The following is an 18,766-nucleotide window of genomic DNA, read 5'->3' as shown; positions in this document are numbered from 1 at the left end:
CGCCTGGCTCCTTCGCCTGGCTCCTTCGCCTGGCTCTGAAAGCCCGCGGCCATATCAGCCATGGAGCCAGCCAGGCTTGTGGTGTTACCTGTGTGTGCTGTGACCCCACGAGACCCACAAAGGAAGAAGTACACTGTAAAGAGTGGGACCTGTCCATATGTTGCTGCCCGATATTCTGATAACAACACTTCTCCTTGAGGACACGGACACAATCACAAACAGACCGGATCAAGCTATCTCTTGGTAGGGTCCTCGCCATAATGTTGTCAGACACTTATAATAACAATCTGAGCCGCTCAGTGCCAAAAACAAGCACTTTTAGAGGACGTAGTGGGAGAAGTCTTGACAAAATGATTCAAGGTTTGTCCTAAAATGTTGACGTTAGAGTTTTGCCCAACAACTTTCATTATCTGGCATTACCTTGTATTCTGCGTCAATAGCTAGACAAGAACCACCTGTAACTTCCTCTGAGGCACATGTTAATCTCATAGAGAGCTCTACACACCAGCTGTTCATTTTGGGCATTGCATAAGCTTTATGCATGAATCATTAATTCAAGCTTGATGTCACAACTGTTATGATCTAGAAGCTCATAAGCACAACGCTTCATGCATACCTGATGGAAACCCTAACTGAAATAGAAATGTCTTATGTACATATAGAAGTAAGTGAAACAGTAACAAACTAACTCTGCTGGTTTACAGTCAGTTTGTTGATAACGTGTCTGATATTATTCTGAGAATTCAATCACCTCTGACAATAATATATCCCAAGAAAGAATCAAAGTTGTGAGAATACAGCAGTAAAAAAGCCCATGTACATTTAATAAGTAGCCTAACAGGGTCAACCATAGCATGAACAAAGTATTTCATCTCAGTGTTTGTTTGATACTGAGAGCCACCCAGCTCAAACAAAAGCAGTGGGCTCTGGTGATGTAAGACTGCTCTAGTGTGTGGTCCGTTGCGGAGCAACTGACAGCTCTATATCAGATCCAGTTAATCATCTTCAGTCCTCATGTGGTTGGAAAATGGGACACTTATCCAGGAAGAAGGTCTCTAATGGAGCATCAAAACATACATTATATTCCCCTGCTGGGCGCCAAGTAGCCAATTTCTCCAGAGGCTATCGCATTACATCACTGCATCAGTTTGAGCTGTGCTTCTGTTGCTACTGAGACATGGCAAACAACTAACAACAACAACAACAACAACAACAACAACAACAACAACAGAGGACAGGAGCCCTGCTCTGGGAATAATAATGAGCATATTGCTCTGAGGTGATAGTGATCATAAAGACAGACCTGGAGTTATTCTAGTGACTCCGTATTAAAAAAACAACAACTTAATTCCAAAAAAAAAACTACAAGAAAATTCAATGTTATCATTTTTTATTTAAAGCATTGTAGAAAAAACATGACTATAGAGCTTATGAGGAACATAGCACCTAATGCCCATTGGGTCTCTTCTCTGACTGCGGCCGCTGAGCTCTTACATAACAGCTTGTTATGTCAGCTTGTTTAGTGCTGGTGTACTGAAGCATCAGCAGTTACACTACTTGTTCAAGACTGAGGCTGCACATGAAGATGTCATTCAGCATTCTTGAAATATCCACAAGTAATTTCACCCCGGGCCTCATCGGCTTTGCTCACTGCGTGTACAGAAAAAAAGCCCCGCGGCCCGTCATCGGCCCGGCAGCTCTCCAGCCACAGCAGCTGTTACAGCAGAGGGAAAGTGGACACCGTTCAGACCGAGCAGACTACACACGTCCTGTAAGCTCATGTGCAGCGCCGAAGGATCACAAAGGTGTCGTACATCGTCGGATGTGTTTGACAGCCGAAGGAGAAAGGCCGCCCTGGTAAACAGGCCGCACAGGGTGCAATGGAAACGGGGGTCCATGAGGAGCGTCAGCCAGGCCGGGCTCAATGTCTCCGCTGATGAGAATAAATATTATATTCAATCAATTTTGAATATACCACAGCGTGTTACATATTTATCAAAGCCATTCTTATATTCATGCTCATGTGATACCTGGCTGGAGCTCTTTGCAGACTTCAAGGCTGTTCAGAACCTGTGCAGCACTCTCCTCTGCCCATGCACTCAGCCTCTGTGCCACAGCAGAGGATTCACAGGATTCTTCAGCCATCTGCAGCAGGTAAGGCAGCACATGTGCAGACATCACAGAGGGCTCTGCAAACACGTTGGCCTCATCCTGCTCGTACAGACTGGAGCACCTGAATGAGAGAGAGCAATAATAACAGTTCAGCGACAAGCAATCCAGGCTGCTCTGTTTGTACAAGTGTGTTGATTCAGTGAGGTCACAAACCCCGTCTCTGAAGCCTCTCTCAGCACAGATCTGAGGTCAGGCTGGGGAAGGTGACACAGCAGCACCTCCAGTGTGCCAGGAGTATCCCGGCATTCCTCCAGCAGCAGGTCCAGCAGGAGCGGCAAAGCCCGGTTAACCTGCATAAGGTAGACGCTCCTTTGGCTTTCTCCTTTTCTCACATGGTGCAGCATGGAAGCAAAACGGGCCGCTTTCATCCTCACCTGCTGGCTTTGGTCCTGCAGCAAGTAAAGGGCTGTGTTGATCGACCTAAACCAAGAAAATTCAACATTTTTCATTTTTTGTTCATCTGAGAGGATCATTTGATTGACAACACTATTTGACTTCCTTCACACCTGATGGTGATGGCAGGCAGAGGGCTGTGGCTCATTAGAGGAACTCCAGCCACACACAGAGCTTCAGCGCACGCCATCCTGAGCACTTCAGGCGCGTCTGGGGATCGCTGGCATTCCAAGGTGCTACACCAGCGCTGGAACACGGATATCTTTAGACTGATTTACACAAAGATAAGAAGGAAGTCAGAGCTGCAGGTAGAAATGTTCCAGTACAGTATGGGGCTCTATACTGCAGTAAAGACAATAAAACGTGTAAAAACCTGGAGCTTGAAGCCTGGGAAAGCAGCAGACTAGTAGCATACAGAGCCTGGGATAGAAACTCTGGCCCCCCTCGCTGGTCCTCCAAGTCCCCAAGCAACAAATCCAGACACTCAAGTCGAACTGGCTCCTCCAGTGGGGCCGACTGAGGAAGATGTTGGGGCAAAGTAGAATCTCCTCCAGCCATCACTGCTACCAGGGCTGCGAGGAAGGTCCTGCGGTACTCCACACTGATGCTCAACAATGCCTCCCTCAGGTTTGACTGGAGATGAGGAGCATTAGTAGAGTCCTTCTTAATCTACTTGTCAAATGGTCAATGTGCTTTTACATGCCAGGTATACCCTGACTGGCAGACATCTGTTTTCAGCATCACTGCATATCACACTAATGTAGAGAATTATGCTTTTTGTTAATTAATGCGATTACAATATCTGGACTATTTAAGTGGTTTCCTCAACAAAACACTAATAACTTTACATTTAACATTATTATAGTAAAACTAAAATCAGATGCATGGAAACAGGATTCTCTAGTCCAACTAAATGGCGTAATAAATAATTAGGCCACTTTTCTGATGCCATTATATTTAAGCTTCCCCAAGGTTGGTTGTTATACTGAAAGCTGTTAGACTGGTTTTGGAAAGGTTGTTTTCTTCATGCTGAAATCTTCAGAGCAGATCATGTCTTACCTGTAACACCCTCTGGATCACCTCTTTCAAGCCGGTCTGCTGCGAGCCCCGCCCATCCACCACCCACGTAACCAGCGAGAGCCTCAGATCAGGGCTTGATGCAGAGAAGTTGTCCCACATTTGACATGCACACGTTAGATCTGCACATAGAAATTGGATGGCTTGTTGATGGAAGGATGACAACCCGAGCTGCGGAGGTGACAGAGATAAAGCATTAGAAAAAAAAACATCTGCTGGGGTATCCTGGTAGCCTTGTGGTTAAAAGCCCCTGAGAACGTATTGAGATCCTGCATGAATGCACCACTTTCTGCCAAAGTTGGAACAGTTTTGTACGGAGGTCACAATGACATTTATTTTCCTCTAAAGTACTTTTGTGTACTTTATTATCCCAAACTGGGAAATGTGTTTGGTCCAGTGCTACAGACATGAGGACACCTTAAAGTCCTCTGTAAAAACAATAGCATAAACATAAGACCACAACACATTCATATTAAAACACATCTGATCACGTCTTTGAGGCTATTTGTCCACTGTGATTAGACAGCTGAGTAAAAAGTCACAGCGACAAGCGCAGCGGTTTACCCAAAGTTGGACATTTTTCAACTCTTGGCGACCAGAAAGAAGCGCCAAACATGTAGTGTTCAGCGGAGAATAGATGCCCAGCTCATCTTCATGCTGTTTGTAGCACAGTGTAAATAAATACACGGCACTCCCATTGCAAATCTTTTTTTTTTTTAAATGCTGGCCTCAAGAATTTAATGCTTTGGTGGATACGGCCCCCACAACATGTCGATGTGGTGTGATCACATTTGATTGACAACATTGCTGCATGTCAACTCTCTTCCCATGTTTCCTGTCTCTCTATGTATATCTATACCATAAATAAATGGCTAAATTGTCCCCCTGGAAAAACAATGTCTATATTTTTATGATGAAATTTATTTATTGTCATATATATTTTTTACACATATACGAAATTTAGCCTCTGCTTTTAACCCATCACCAACTTATTGGGAGCAGTGGGCTGCTGAGAAGCGCCCGGGGAGCAATTAGGGGTTCAGTGTCTTGCTCAGGGACACTTCGACACAGGACACGTCTCAGGCAAGGATCGAACCGTCGACCGTGCGGTCACCAGACGACCCTCTTAAACCCAGTGTGGCACGGTCGCCCAATGCGAGTGTGTCAGCATGTGTGTCGCTCACCTGAAGCTCCTGTCGAGGTGTTTGGAGGTCACGCATGAGTGTGTAACTGAGCTTTGACAGGTAGGTCTCACGGCAGAGTCTTCTTAGTGAGTCTGCCACTCCGAGGTAGGCCGCTCTCACCAGGGGGCAGCGTTGAGCTTCAGTCACCAGCCACATCGAGGCGTCCACCCTGCTCAGCACCTCACACAGGTCAGCGGAAGGGTGGCTGGGTATCAAAACACAGCAGGACTTCAAAGACAGTGTCTGATGATTGAATACAGCTGGGCTTTTTAAAAGCCTGAAAGTGTCTGATGAAAGAGTAAACATCTCTTTTCAGTCTCACCTGACTGTGCACAGAGTTCTCTCTAGAGTAGCTTTGATCTGCAGCAGCTGTCCGTGGAGCCGGTTGTGACAGAAGCGCTCATGTGGACGGGGCAGTTGAGCCGCCAGTTTGATGAGGATGTCCATGTACTCTGAGGGGGGAGTCATGGCAACCAAAGCCTTGGAGGCCATCACTCTCACACTGTAAATAGGACTGGCAGACAGCTGGAGCAAAGGAGGCAGGAAGTCTGACAAGGTTCTGGTGGAGAAGTCAGAGAAGACATTCACTGAGTCATATTCAGGGTGGAGATTCATAAACGTACACAAGTCGCTCCCCACTGCTTTGTATGAACACAGTATACAATGCTAACCTATTAAAGGAACGTTTCAGCAGTTTTGGAAATTCACTTATTTGTGTTAATTGAAGTGTCTGTCCAGTAACAAAATCCGCTCACTAATTCAAACGTTACAGTATTTTGCTAGTGTTTGATGGTTGTTTAATCTATACAAATGAAGTGTAGTGTAAAAAGTGTGAAAAATTACAATTCACCATTTTTCTGGGGTCATGTGCTGGACCATTGCTTGGCTGGGAGCGATTACCAATTTTGTTTGGACGAGCAAACGAGATGGATGCGTTAATATAATGTGATGGATTTAGTTACTTTTGGACAGAGCCAGGCTAGTTGTTTCCAGGCTTTATGCTAAGCTAAGATAACCAGCTGCTGGTTCCAGCTACGTATTCATTGAACCGATATGAGAGGGATATTGATCTTCTTATAGTAACCATGGCAAGAAAGCAAATAACAGATGTATTTCCCAAAATGTCAAACTAGTAGTCCTCAGTCACACCATTAAGGTAAAAATAATCTGTTCATTTGAATTCTAATCAAAGCTTTCTTTTTTGCTTCTCCACGCGAGCAACTTATTGAATACACTGTTCCAACATTTGAGTGGAATAAAAACATGGATAAAAACCACTGCTGTAGAGAATTATAGTAGTAAACCTGACCAAACCGTCAAGTGAGAAGTAAACAGTAATCACTCTGTTGAGTCTTGGACACCGGGCTGAAGTTGGGCTAACAGAGTGAGGACAGGGAAGAGCGAGGGTTGGAGGTGAAGCTTGGCCTCATTGGGTGGACCCTGGAGGTCTTGAGCTGCCCCTCTCAGCTCGCCCAGGAGAAAGGGCTGAAGCGCAGGGTAGTGGAAGAAGAAGGCAAGGGGGGACATGCCGTGCTGGGTGGGGCCGCCCTCCTCACTGCTGGGCCGCTGGCCGAGCATTCGCGAGCACAGAGAACCTGGAAACAGATTATATTTACTGTAGTATCAGGGGTATTATTCCGAGCTGAACCAAATAATGGATTAATGAACTATTTTGATAATTGATGCATTTTTTTTCAATCGTCAAAAAAAAAAAAAAATCACTGGTTTCAGAGCCTAAAATTTAAGTATTTGCAAGATAGTAAATGATCTAAAATACCATTTTATAGGATGAACAATTAACCAATTTTTCGAGAAAACAATAAATCCTTTATATTATGAATATGAACTAAAAGTAATTGTGTCTTACTGTAAAGTTGCAGAGCAGCGTTCCTCATGGCCCAGCAGGGAGAACTGAGCAGAGCGAGTGACAAGATGGCTACAGCAGGAGCGAACTGAAGGATAGCTACTCCCAGACCAGAACCACGAACCAGGGCCTGCAGAGTGTGAACCGCACACACCTGTAAGGGAAAGCAGGATTATGTGACCACATCTGTCTTTGTGGCTTTAAAGACCAATATCCTCAGTCTTGATGCTGTGTCCACACAGACCTGTGGCAGGTCCAGCGTTTGGTCCCAGTTCTCGGGTAGAGGGGTTTTGGCTGTCTCCAGTAAGGTTTGCATACTGTGGGATAGCAGTGGTCTTGCTTTACTGGCCTCCTCTGCTGACACAACACACAGGATGAGCATAGGCAGCCCTGCAGCCCGCCGGGTCACCGAGGTAGAGCCAGGGGACCGCACGACCTGCAAGCCCTATGAAGGGACAGGAGAGGAAATAGATCTGTAAGCCAGTAGTCCAGGATTCCATTTATTAAGGAGAAATACATTCAAGAATGTACAGTATGGACACTCACTTGTTTCAGCATGTGGGCTGGTATATCACTAAGCTCTGGATCATTGCTGCTCAACAGAGAGGCACAGAACTTGGTAAAGCCGACACAGCATCCCTCTACTGCCCCCTGGTGAAGAGAAATGCTTCTTTCAGAAAGGAACATGACTGTTGAGGTGATTCAGACTTAACGCCTTTAAATGGATTTAAACGTACCCAGTGACGGCATTTGAGAAGAATATAAGTGAACACTTTTGATGCTCTCGTTAGATCCTCTTTTGTTAGAAGGCACTTGCTGGGTTTGGATTCAGTGAGAATTTTCTCCACCAGAGAACCTAAAAGGATTCCTACTTCCTGATAAGAAAATATGAAAGCAAAACATTTTGAGAAAAAGTACACATGCAGCAAATATGCTAAGCTGAATGGCTATGTTTTTGCCATCGCCCTAAGTGTTGGGGTATCTAATTATGTATTTGAAATGGTGCATCTGGTTCTGTTTTACCTTGAGGGAGACCCAGCAGCAGGTGAGAACGAGGTTGTGCTCCTCAGATAGCAGGACACACTCCTCCCCATCCCCTGGGCCTCCTCCGGACTCTTGGGCTATTAGAGAGCTGATAGCGTTTCCCATATCACATAAAGAAGGGGGGGCATCTAGGAGAGGAGAGAACAATTTACTGTGTGGTAAATCTGAAATGGAGTGTACTTTATCCCCCCCAAAAACTCTTGATTCCGCAGATTGAGCCATTACCCTTTTCAGTGGCACAAGCATCCCGGTCTCCATACAGCACACCCAGCAGCAGCAGAGACATGTTCTCCAGCAGGACCAGCACCTCAACGGTCAGACTGTAGTCAAGCATGTCATACACACTGCTGGGTGCCTCAAGCAAACACCTCTGGAGGGCAATTAAAACACCTGGAACATAGTTCAATTTAAAGAACTGAGCAACATTTTTAGGGCTAAACCTCATTTGTGGTAGATGTCAGAGTTGTAGATCTAAACGCTCACCATGTATTGGCTTGGTTCTGGCAGCAAGCATCATGTCAGCCTTGGCTGTCAGATAATGCTCCTCCAACTCCTTCACCAGGAATCTGACCATGCAGGAGGCCTTGGGGTCACTTCCACCGCTGACGGTAATGTTACTGTTCAACCTGCAGCCCTCTGGCTGCTCTTGTGATCTACAAGTAGAGCAACCGATTAACCCTCGCATCTAAGGTAGGTGTAATTCTGTATGAAGGTATGTAGGAGGCAAGGCTTACTTCTGAAGGAGAACCTTCACCATCAGTGCTCCCATCTGAGCCTCCTGCACCCGAGGACTGCACAGAAGCTGTCTGGTTCGCATGAGAAGCACTGCAGCGATGTCGTCTGGGAAACTGGGTGGGAAAAACCTCACCAATAAACCAGCTGAGAGCTCCCGAATCTGTAAAAGAAAAGAAAAAACACAACCCTTATCCATGCTCTAAAGATATTCTTCAACTTCATTCTTTGATTTGAACAATATGAAAACTCTACCTCATTTGTAGAATCTTCTAAACAGCTGATGAGGACCAGCTGTTTGGTCCTGCAGACAAAATCCCACTGTCCTCTTTCTCTGGCGCAGTTAATAAGAGACCCCATATTCACTGCAAAAATGATTTCATAAAAGCTCATTTCAATTTCAAGCCAAAATAATATAAAACAATAGAAAGTTAACATTTGACAGGAATTAAGCATTCAATAGCACCATATAGTAATATAAAGAAAAATGAGCTTTTTTGACCCTTTTCCAACCACTGGTTTTCCAGTTTACCTGGAGGTTGTCCCTTCTTCTTGTCTGGGCTCCAGGTGTCTGAGCAGGTCTCCAGCACTGCAGAAAGCAACAGCAACGCAGTCTTCTTCCTCTGATAACTGTGTCCTGGTGCCAGATAGCTGTATGGAAGTTGACCCAACCATTCAACAAAACCTACACAATATACAAAAAGATTTGATTTCGATGAAAAGAAAATAGACAAAATAATTTACAGAAACAAAGACTTATATCACAAACAATGCCACAAAGGCAGATAGAATTACCCTGCATGCAAAGTGGCCTTATCTGTTAACCGTCTCCCGATATGACTTGTAATTTGAGTGAGCATTAGTAAGGAATATAGAGAAGCATACCTTTTAGTTGAAACATTCAGTATCAACATAAGAAGTTTAAAACAACCCACAAATGCAGCATGTATTTTTGTGAATATAAAACAGCAGCTGTCCGTTGTCTCACCTATTCCCTGCTCCAGGACGTCTTGTGCCCTCTTTGAGTGGGTGGCTTTCTTTTTGCCTTTCTGTCCTCTGACATGTGCCAAGCAACCGTCTCTAATACGAACCAGAAACCTCTTCACTCCAGCCTGAAAATGTTGGCGAAAAGACGAAGACTCGCAGTTTAGGTTCTGAGGAATAAACGCTCTCATTATTGACATCTCCTCTGGGGTTGGAGTGTCTTTGGTCTTTGGGCTGCAGCAGAGGAGGTTTAGAGCAGCGAGACGGACTTTGTCATCTGCAGATCCCAGAGCTAGCCGGAGGGTTTCAAGGGTTGAGCTACCCTGCAGAGCCCAGGGAGAGCCTCCGGTCGCGGCTCGATAGGAGCTCACGATGCAGGCCCAGGCGTGGAGGTGGCCAGGGGCGAATGGGTCCAGAGAGGCCAGCAGAGGGTCCACCGCAGAAGGGAAGACTTGAAAGGTGCAGGGTAATAAGTGTGTTGAGCTGTTGTTCTGTAGAAGAGTCACATCAGACGTCAGCGCCTCGTGAAGGACGGGCCGCCAACGCCTCGCCCACTGATCGGCCGGATCCAGCTCAGTGCGTGAGGCATCGCACAGCTCTCGCCGCTGCTGCTGGATCAGACACCTGTAAAGCTCCGATCCACATGGTGACAGGTGATTGGTCGACAAGCACTTCAGGAGATGATTGGGTATTTCAGCATATTGATCCAGCACCTGATGGATGATAGAAATGTTAAGACGTCATGAGCCCTACATTATAACATTATTAACGCGGTAATAACCCGTAATCCTCACCATGTCAGTACCCAGATATGGCAGCAGGGCACAAAGGCGATGATATTTGGCTTTGGATTCCCAAGGTAGTTTGATTATTCGCTGAAGTAGAGTAAAATAAAGAGTCTTCTTTGTGTCACAAAACTGCTCACAGTCCATGTTATAGAGGTCCAGCAGGAGACAAAAAGCGCTGCGCACAAACTCTGACACACCTTCCACCTGTCGAGGCACAGTAAGGCAGACGTCAGTGAACGATCCCGGCACTAGTATGTCTTCAATGGCTCTTACTGTGGTACTCAATAGATTTCTTATTGAGAGCAAAGAACTTGTGAACACTTTACTTCTTTTGAGTTTTTTTCCACCAAACAAAATTGCACTGTTTAGGAAATTCTTAGCATACTATATCCTGCCTTATCTGGAGGTCCATCGGGTTTACAAAGTCAAGTATTGTTTTTTTACTTACATGTTTTTTTATTTGCAATAATAGAACGTTGTTAATTTGACTCACTGGGCTTTCTGCAGTGGTCCAGATAATGTGAATGAGCTGTTGCTGCAGGCTGCTGTTGTCAGGCAGAAGGCGAACGCCCGTCATCTTCAAGATGTCAGCCAGACATTCTTTAACTTTCTTCAGCCACAGTGTTAATGCTGCAACAACGTGTCATATTTAAACAAGTGATCTTGCTATTTGAGCACATGAATAAAGAACCTGGACATTACTCACCTTCAAACGCAAAGATGTGACAATCCAGCTTCTCCTCACACAAAGCATAGACCAGAGGAAACAAACCATTCAGCAGTAAACACATCTGAAAAGAGGGAAATGATGGATTTGGTCATGACAACAAGCACACCAGATATGAAACATGTTAGTTTTTTTACCTGAGCTTTTACTTGATGTACTTGTGTGGCATCCACATGTGAACTGAGCAGGATGCTGGGTCGACAGCAGGTCAGGAGGCCCCTGCTCACAGCCAGCCTGTCCACTCCGTCCTTCCTTGTAGGGCAGCACTGTACCTGCAGAGCACCAACAGTCAGCAGCCAGGGCTCTGAGAAATCACAGAAATGAAAGCTATTCTGTCAGGAGTCTCTAGGCAGTCAAACTCAGTTGTATCCTTTGTAGCATATATAGCTTTTATGTTTTTCTGGATGTAGTTAAACAGAGAAAGAAATGGGAAACAAAGACCACGTCTATTTTCATTTTACCCACAAACCTGGGTCCAATTCCAAAATTGGCTTTGCTCACGCTATTTGTCCAACAGTGGTGGTGGTTACCTACCTAAGTGAGAGACCTGTAGCAGACTCCAGGCAGCAGCTTCTCCAGCTCTGCTCTCTGGTGCGGTGTTGATCAGCATGGCCACAGCAGTGCCTGCCATAAGACAAGTGTCCCGGTTGCTGCACTGCAAGACAGGACACACCGACTGATAAGACGAAGCAAAGGTAAGAACAAAACAGGTATGTTGTGATTTAAATGAGTGACTCTGAACTGATGAATTCATAAGAAACCTGTCCAAGTATAATGTCCATAAGAGCCTGGAGGATCTTCTGCACTGTTGGGCCGCTGTGCTCCTTTGTCCACACTAGAGGAGCAACTTCACTGGGCAACAGCTGGAATATTTGCAAACACACCTGCAGAGATCACAGTTCCCAGGTCAGTAACAAAGATCACACAACAAGTCTACGATGAATGCGCTGGACTGCTACACGAAGCACACTGCTCTTCATGTACCTTGACGGCAGTGTAACACAGTGGCCCATCTCGGAGGGATTCTTGTTGCAATACAACCAGGAACAACTCTGACACCTTCTTCAGCAAAGACGGGAAAGACTCTCGCCACACCTCACGACCAACAGTGCTGTCTTCTAGGAACATACAGGCTAAAAAGAAGGAGGACGAAGGAAAGAAATACGTTGATGAAACCTTACATATACGAAATTAGTGACATGGTTATAAACATATCATCTTTAGCCTACACCAACCTCCCTGCAGATCCTCAAAAGACAATACCTGAAAAGCAGATGAGGTAAAAGTTATCTGCAGTGCCTTTATGCAAACATTTGACAAGTACAAGTCAAGTGAGCGCTCTGTACCTGGTCAGCATGGACTATGGAGTGCAGACAGCGATGGGTTTCTCTAAAAACCAATTGGTGGTCCACCTTTGCCAAATGTTGCAACATCTGTGAAGCAAATATGAAGTTACAATGAGACTCCCGTTTAGTTTTAAGCATTGCACGGTGAACAGACATACTGTGGGGCTGACCTGGTCCACTTTACGACAGGCTGTGGAGATGTTGACCATCTGCAGCTGCATGGAGATGAGGAGTCTCACAAGAAGCAGGAGATGACTCTCCTCTAAATCACGAAGCTGAGCCTCTGACATCTGTCTCAGCAGCTGGACAGCCTCCTCTAAGCAGCGCTCCTTGCATCTTTTTCCACTACTCCTGTTTATGCAGGTATAATCATTTAGTCATCACAAATGATTTAAAAATGTGGTCAAACATGCTGAGGTTATGGGTACCAACCTGGAGGATTCCGACAGTTTATCAAAAAAGAGCCTGAGTGTTTGGCTGACATTTCCAGGTGCTTGATCCTCGGTGACCACACAGTTTTGCAGACTTGTCAGCAGGTCTTCAAACGACATAATTGTTTTATTAACTCCACTGTACAGACCCAAAAACAGCACGTTGGCAAGCTAGTCACGTGACAAAACTCTTATTCTACTATTCTTAGACCAGCGGTCATCGTAGAACTACTGCAACATGCTGCCACCTAGAGGCAGATTAGTAGTTTGTATATATATATGTTTTATTTTTTTATTTTTTTGGCATAGGGTATTACATTTTCTTTCAGTAGTTAAATCAGATCATACAAACATTACGATCTTCCCATTCTGTTATGGGACACAGTCTAGCAGCCATTGTGCGGCCTTTGCTTAACAGTCGCTGGCTCTGGTGTTATGAAGATGGACTCTCCCCACCTTTTTTATAATAATTGTAATTGTTGATAGGAGCACTGATATGCAAAATTGTAAAAATCTACTCGAAAATGACAACTTGAATTGACAACATGACTCAAACATGACGACTTGGACCAGTAAGTAAATACTGTTTTCTTGTGTTCACAGTATTTAAGGGATTCTAACTATTGCATGACTGTAGTTGCATCTACCACTCCACACCAGATGGGGTTACTAAAGTGCATTTACACATGCATTTGTTGCTCCTGTTTCCCCAGAAGAAGAACTTTTCTAGGCGTTGATTGGTTTAAAGCCATGGTTGCCAAGACATCGCTAACAGTTTACAAATATGTCGACTTTATAATCTGACTTTAACCAAATGGCTAACGTGCTTGACATGTTCCTTTCACGCCAAGTTACCTGTGTTATACTCTTCATCTCCTTGACTCACACGCAAAACACTGTCGGTAAGACCTTACGATACATAACGCTGTACGCACAATTCAATCAGATTCACATTACAATAGCCAACGTTAACGTAACCTAACCAAACATAGCTAACGCTAGAGAAGTAGCCAAAAGCTAGAAGACGATCGTGCTAACGTTCGTTGAGTAGCGTTACGCATTAAATCATTTTATGAAGCTAACATGTGAAGCAGTAAACAGAAATGTTAACGGCTTTTTAAAACAGTTTTCCAGCCGTCACATCTTACTGCAACCCGACCAACGGTTACTGCGCTTCTGCTGGGAAACACGTCGAACATATCTCTGAACCTGAGATCAGTATCTCCATCTAATACAACAGGTAACGTTAATACAATAGGTAACGTTACTACAACAGGTAACGTTACACGCTACAACACTTCCTCGTGCTCTGCCCGTTCTTGGGTTGGGACCTATTTTTTGTAGGAGTTTGGCTTGGTGCAGCTGGTAGAGGGAGAAGAGCTGAGTGGCGAGCGCGCAGCCTTTCGGGATATTAAGTTAAATATTAAGTTGCCAGAGTATATTCCATTCTCCACTTCATGGGCTCACGAAAACAAGAAGGAAGGCAACGATGTGACTGCAATGTGATTGTGTAGTGTTTGTTTGGCCAGATGTTGGTGGTTGGTAATGGTTTGTTGTCTTTTACAGGACACATTGGTCCTCCATCATGTAGAAGTGATGTAACTGAATGGGTGCTCACAACGGAACAGGTGGGAAAGGTGAGAATCTTACAGGGATATTTTCCATTATATTTATGGGAATTGAAATAATGCTTTAGTAAGGTGCAGTTAGACCAGGTTTACTCTAATATAAACCTCCAAAAATGATTTGAATAGAGCTGATAGTGTGTGTGAACATCCATTTTTCTACGTGTTTGTTTAATTTGGTGCCCCAGACCGCAGTTCGGGTTCAGCTGAGGCTGGAAAAAAATCTGCGCTTGTGTGGTGAGAATGAGACGGACACAGACTGCTGTGCAAAGCCCCTGTGTGTCCTGGAGACCCTTCAGGTGTCTGCCTGTGTGGGCGGCACACCTCAGGCCTCACTGCTGATCCAGGCCAAGATACACGCCCTGTTGGTTTCTGCGAATGCTGGATCTGGTGATTCAAATGAAACTTATCTCATTAATAATGGGCCTTCATACTAAGGATTTAAGCAATCGGAGAGTTCCACTTTTCTAACAGATATGAATCTCCTATCCATTTCAGATAATAAAACAGTCATTCCAAACCAAGTGTACCAACCCCTGGGCTCTTGTCCCTGTGACCTCACATTCAGAGCCTGTGATGTACGCTGCTGCTGTGACAAGGTATTTACATCTTTACCATACTTTCTTTTCACAAGAGAACAGTGCATTTTTTTTCCTTCTGTATTAATCAACAATGGCTGATTTTGTCTTCCACTCTTAACAGGACTGTTCCATTGAAGAGTTGAAGCTGTTTGTGTCCCAGTGTCTCCCAGGGCCCTTTGGTGGACAGGCCTCTCCTGCTCCAGGTTATCAGTGCTCTGTGCAGTCCTCTGAAAACTCCCCAGATTGGTTTCCTTTTTTATGTGTCAATTCTCCACCTGAAAACAACCCTTACCTTGGGCTCTTTTACCAGGGAAAGAAAATGTAAGAAATTATTGAATACATGTTTTATTTTTGTATTGTTTGATTCATTTATATATTTGTGTGTCATGTTGTCATCATTGATCTTTTGTCCTTTTAACTTGTATAGCACATCTAAACCTGGCCCATCCTTCCAAAGCCCTGTTTTGTCAGCTCCACTGCCAGTTACTGCTTATATTCAAGGAAGTCCCATTTTCTCATTAAATGACCAGTACTTCACTGTTCCACAGGTTAGTTGTGTGTATGTAGTTTTTTTAATAAATATTTTTTAGATTATATTTTGCATCGTATGTGTCACCAAAGCAGTAATTACTAATGCCTTTTCTATTTCTGTTCCACAGAAGGTGCTCGGGCAGTGTGTAAACAATGCTCCTGTAGCATTTCTGAACAATTTCAAAGTCAAGTGTGTAACTGTGCTACGCTCCTGTCCAACTGGATTTCCCTTCCAGACCCGACCAACAGATTTGAGTATTACACTGAAGAATGGGCAAGGGGGTTTGTACTACCTGCTAAACACACCGTAGCAATGCTTTGATACATTCTGCAGCTTCTTGAATCCATGTGGCTTCAATTTCTTTTCTTTTTTGCATGTATTCCAGGTGATGTTGTAGTGGATGTAATCGATGAAGTGGCCATTGACATGAGTCAGTTCATTTCAAGCACAGAAGCCACATCAGGTACGGAGAACAACATATCATTACTAAAACACCTTAAACTGACGGTTAACCTAAATATTGAAACTTGTTTATATTTCTCTGAAGATGAGGGGCTGGTGTGTGAGAACGTGACCTTAGCGCTGGATTACAAATTCTACTGGAAAGGAAATGGCATCACAAGTATCACACTGACTCACATCGTTGGGGCGATCACTTTAAATAGAAGTGGTAAGTGCCCGTAGCGCTTGCCCATGATTTGGCTGGTAACCAGTCATAGTTAATAGATATGTTTGATATTGTTTAGGCTAATTTCTGCTTTTTTGTCTCCCGAACAGTGGCGTTAACTACAAGGTATTCTGCCGTGTTTCTAAATGGAGAATTAATGGGTGAACCCAACTCGGGGAACCCAGGTGAGAGCAAGATAAAATACTAAGTCCTGAGAATTGTTGCTGAAGTGAACTGTTTTGTAGAAAATAGTTCACAGGGCCTGTTACAGTGGGTAACACACAGACACTTTAAATGACAGGTTATCAGGTGGGAAGGCCTGTTATCGCTGGAACTCTGGACATGTTGGACAATAATACAGGCTCAGTACAGAGGACGTCAATCAATGTTTGGAAACCAGGTAAAACCCATTAAGACATGTTGTGGACTATTGGCTCACTGCATTTAGTGTAACAATGAATTGTGTATATTTTAATCAAAACAAGTTGACTAAAAGACGACATCATTTTCTGATGTGGCTAACAGTGAGTGATGGACTTTGCTCCACTGCTGAGATGAAACCAGTTCTGTTTGGGGAGAATTCAACATCTGGATGTCTGCTCCCTGTCAGCCGACAGAATCTGACTCAGTGTGATCTCCTGAGGTCAGTAGCTCAGCATGAGTTCATGTTTTGATCCATTGATTGGTATTTGTGTTGAACTAAAATATAATGTATTTTCCCTTTCAGAGAGGCTGTTGCTTCTCTCCAGGCTGCTTTGATTACAGCCACATATGTGGCAAAGAGTGGAAATCCAGATCCTCTAACAATGACAGACTGGGTGAACATCAGCTGTAAGTAGAAGCCAAGAAACTATTTATGCAAAGATTTATTTTTGTACAGTTCATATATATATTTGTGTAATGAGATATTTGTTAATATTAACTTTATTTTTGCTGTACCGTATTAGTAATACTTGTTATTTACGTTCTAACGACATGTTACACAAACCTATGAATTCCAGATGTGACACTGAACTCAAGCACCACTATGGAAGACACCACAAGTTTGTGCCGTGGGGTTCCATCTCACCAGCATATCCATGTTTGGAGTCTTATCACTGGCATGGTAGAAGGCATACCTCAAAGGGATATCCGTGTTTTGCAAGTCAGGTGTGTATACCCATCGAAATGCACAGTGTAAATTGCATTTTCACAGCAGCCGTTAATCATTTTAGGTCACCATGTGTCCTCATTTCCATTAGTATTATAAGTCGATGTAAAACATGGATCTTATTTTGGCCATTTGTAGCTACAGCCTGTCCCCCTGGGCACTGGACTGTGGAGGAGGGGATGTCTCTCCATGTCTGGACCCATTAGAGACTAAGTTGTTCCCCATCACTTCCTCAGTCACCTTTACTGACGTTCCCATCAACACAGGACCACCAAAAACCAGGCAAGATGGACCTTTCTGAAGAGAGTTGTTAACTTGAGCCAAAAACAACTACTGTATCTATGAGCTGCCTGACTGATTTTAACCTAGAGCATGATGTTTTTTCTTCTTCTTTACTCCAGGTTCCAGGTGAACTTTACAGAGTATGACTGTAACAGGAATGATGTGTGTTGGCCTGAGCTCGCCTTTCCCATCACAAAGTATTACACAGGTGGGCATTTATCTAGTCCTAGGTAAACTGTCCAGTGTTTATTTGTGTCTTGTAGTTCATCATTCACTAAATTGGAACTACAGCTCTGAAACATTTCTGCGAGAATCACTGCTTATGTATGAAAAGAGATCCTGACAGTACCATTACTGACTTATTTCACCTTGTATCCTCCCCAGGTGAGCCGTATTCTCAGTCATTGGCTAAGGGCCTCATCTTAGTTTTCTTCTTTATCACCGCCTCGATTCTTGGGACTCCGTGGAGACAGATCCGACAGGCGTGGACCTAGTGCCGCACTCTAAAACCCTGGGAGAGTGAGAGGCTAATCAAGAGGATGTATTTAAATGTCACTGAAATGTAAATCCACCTTTTTACATTAGACACTTTATACAATAATATAGTTTTGAGATGGTTGCATGTTTGTAGACTGTAAATTGTTGAATTGGTGCACAATTTTGTAATAAAAATATTTTTTCTATGAATTGTTTTTAGGCTCAATCCCTCATCATACTTTCGATCACATCATCAACATTCTTTTTGATAGGTTTGAATGACCCAATATTTAATCCAATTGGATTAAATCCAATTGGATTAAATATTACATAAATATAAATACTTATAACTAATAGCACGATTGAGTTAACTGAATCGTGCTATTAGTTCTAAGTATTGTTCCAAAAGAATAAGATGTATCTCATTTGTCTTGTTCGCCCTCATTTACACCTTTTTTTTGCTTTCTCAACCTTGGTCTTTAAATGTTTTTTTACAAGTCCCCCGTCATAGGTTGATCTAGCCATGATAATACAAGGGTTTAGTTCTACAGAGTACCAGAAACATGTTTACAGAATAATAAGACATTGTGTCATTGATGACAACTAACATCATCCCTCAGAAAATTATTCAATAATTTCAAAAATTCCACATACTTGTGCAAAATGTTTTACACACCTTTTTACATTTATTTGGGGACGATGGTAAATAG

General features: G+C 43.7%; 2 protein-coding genes across 3 annotated transcripts; one reads left to right on the top strand and one right to left on the bottom strand.

The window, feature by feature from the left end:
* Positions 1 to 1,373: 1,373 nt before the first annotated feature.
* Positions 1,374 to 12,902, bottom strand: si:ch211-225b11.4 (tRNA (32-2'-O)-methyltransferase regulator THADA). Of its 2 annotated transcripts, XM_068704145.1 has the most exons (31): positions 12,744 to 12,902; positions 12,482 to 12,662; positions 12,312 to 12,398; positions 12,201 to 12,228; positions 11,950 to 12,098; positions 11,727 to 11,849; positions 11,500 to 11,620; positions 11,103 to 11,269; positions 10,945 to 11,029; positions 10,732 to 10,868; positions 10,245 to 10,442; positions 9,455 to 10,163; positions 8,999 to 9,151; positions 8,722 to 8,831; positions 8,469 to 8,629; positions 8,218 to 8,387; positions 7,960 to 8,124; positions 7,714 to 7,862; positions 7,428 to 7,565; positions 7,237 to 7,341; positions 6,935 to 7,135; positions 6,694 to 6,844; positions 6,169 to 6,421; positions 5,149 to 5,385; positions 4,827 to 5,031; positions 3,625 to 3,813; positions 2,939 to 3,198; positions 2,679 to 2,834; positions 2,326 to 2,592; positions 2,031 to 2,233; positions 1,374 to 1,933 (listed from the first exon to the last, which is right to left on the bottom strand). In XM_068704145.1, exons 1-31 carry the CDS (start codon positions 12,860 to 12,862, stop codon positions 1,683 to 1,685), a joined length of 5,628 nt encoding a protein of 1,875 aa, XP_068560246.1. In that variant the 5' UTR covers positions 12,863 to 12,902; the 3' UTR covers positions 1,374 to 1,682. The 2 variants fall into 2 exon arrangements, with proteins under 2 accessions (XP_068560246.1, XP_068560247.1); XM_068704146.1 differs by lacking the exons at positions 1,374 to 1,933; positions 2,031 to 2,233 and having other exon boundaries at positions 2,444 to 2,561.
* Positions 12,903 to 13,488: 586 nt separating this feature from the next.
* Positions 13,489 to 18,226, top strand: tctn2 (tectonic family member 2). Its single transcript, XM_068703131.1, has 18 exons — positions 13,489 to 13,644; positions 13,869 to 13,982; positions 14,309 to 14,379; positions 14,556 to 14,757; positions 14,866 to 14,966; positions 15,070 to 15,269; positions 15,376 to 15,496; positions 15,608 to 15,761; positions 15,866 to 15,943; positions 16,028 to 16,150; positions 16,258 to 16,332; positions 16,449 to 16,547; positions 16,673 to 16,790; positions 16,875 to 16,978; positions 17,149 to 17,296; positions 17,436 to 17,579; positions 17,699 to 17,787; positions 17,964 to 18,226. Exons 1-18 carry the CDS (start codon positions 13,557 to 13,559, stop codon positions 18,071 to 18,073), a joined length of 2,139 nt encoding a protein of 712 aa, XP_068559232.1. The 5' UTR covers positions 13,489 to 13,556; the 3' UTR covers positions 18,074 to 18,226.
* Positions 18,227 to 18,766: the final 540 nt, after the last annotated feature.

Source organism: Cebidichthys violaceus, unplaced genomic scaffold, assembly GCF_023349555.1.
Source record: "Cebidichthys violaceus isolate CVI_PGR_0920_01 unplaced genomic scaffold, fCebVio1.0.p SCAF_9, whole genome shotgun sequence".
Lineage (NCBI taxonomy): Eukaryota > Metazoa > Chordata > Actinopteri > Perciformes > Stichaeidae > Cebidichthys > Cebidichthys violaceus.
Note: the sequence above shows the minus strand (reverse complement) of the source record. Positions and strands in the feature narration are given on the sequence as shown.

Excerpts from the sequence above, each read along its gene's own strand:
- si:ch211-225b11.4 (XM_068704145.1), bottom strand. The coding sequence starts at position 12,862 with ATGTCGTTTGAAGACCTGCTGACAAGTCTGCAAAACTGTGTGGTCACC. Across the intron at positions 12,229-12,311 it reads CCATAGTCCATGCTGACCAG|GTATTGTCTTTTGAGGATCT; the intron begins GTACAGAGCGCT and ends TCTGCTTTTCAG. Across the intron at positions 10,869-10,944 it reads TCACATCTTTGCGTTTGAAG|CATTAACACTGTGGCTGAAG; the intron begins GTGAGTAATGTC and ends ACGTTGTTGCAG.
- tctn2 (XM_068703131.1), top strand. The coding sequence starts at position 13,557 with ATGGCTAACGTGCTTGACATGTTCCTTTCACGCCAAGTTACCTGTGTT. Across the intron at positions 15,497-15,607 it reads AGTACTTCACTGTTCCACAG|AAGGTGCTCGGGCAGTGTGT; the intron begins GTTAGTTGTGTG and ends TCTGTTCCACAG. Across the intron at positions 15,944-16,027 it reads AAGCACAGAAGCCACATCAG|ATGAGGGGCTGGTGTGTGAG; the intron begins GTACGGAGAACA and ends ATTTCTCTGAAG.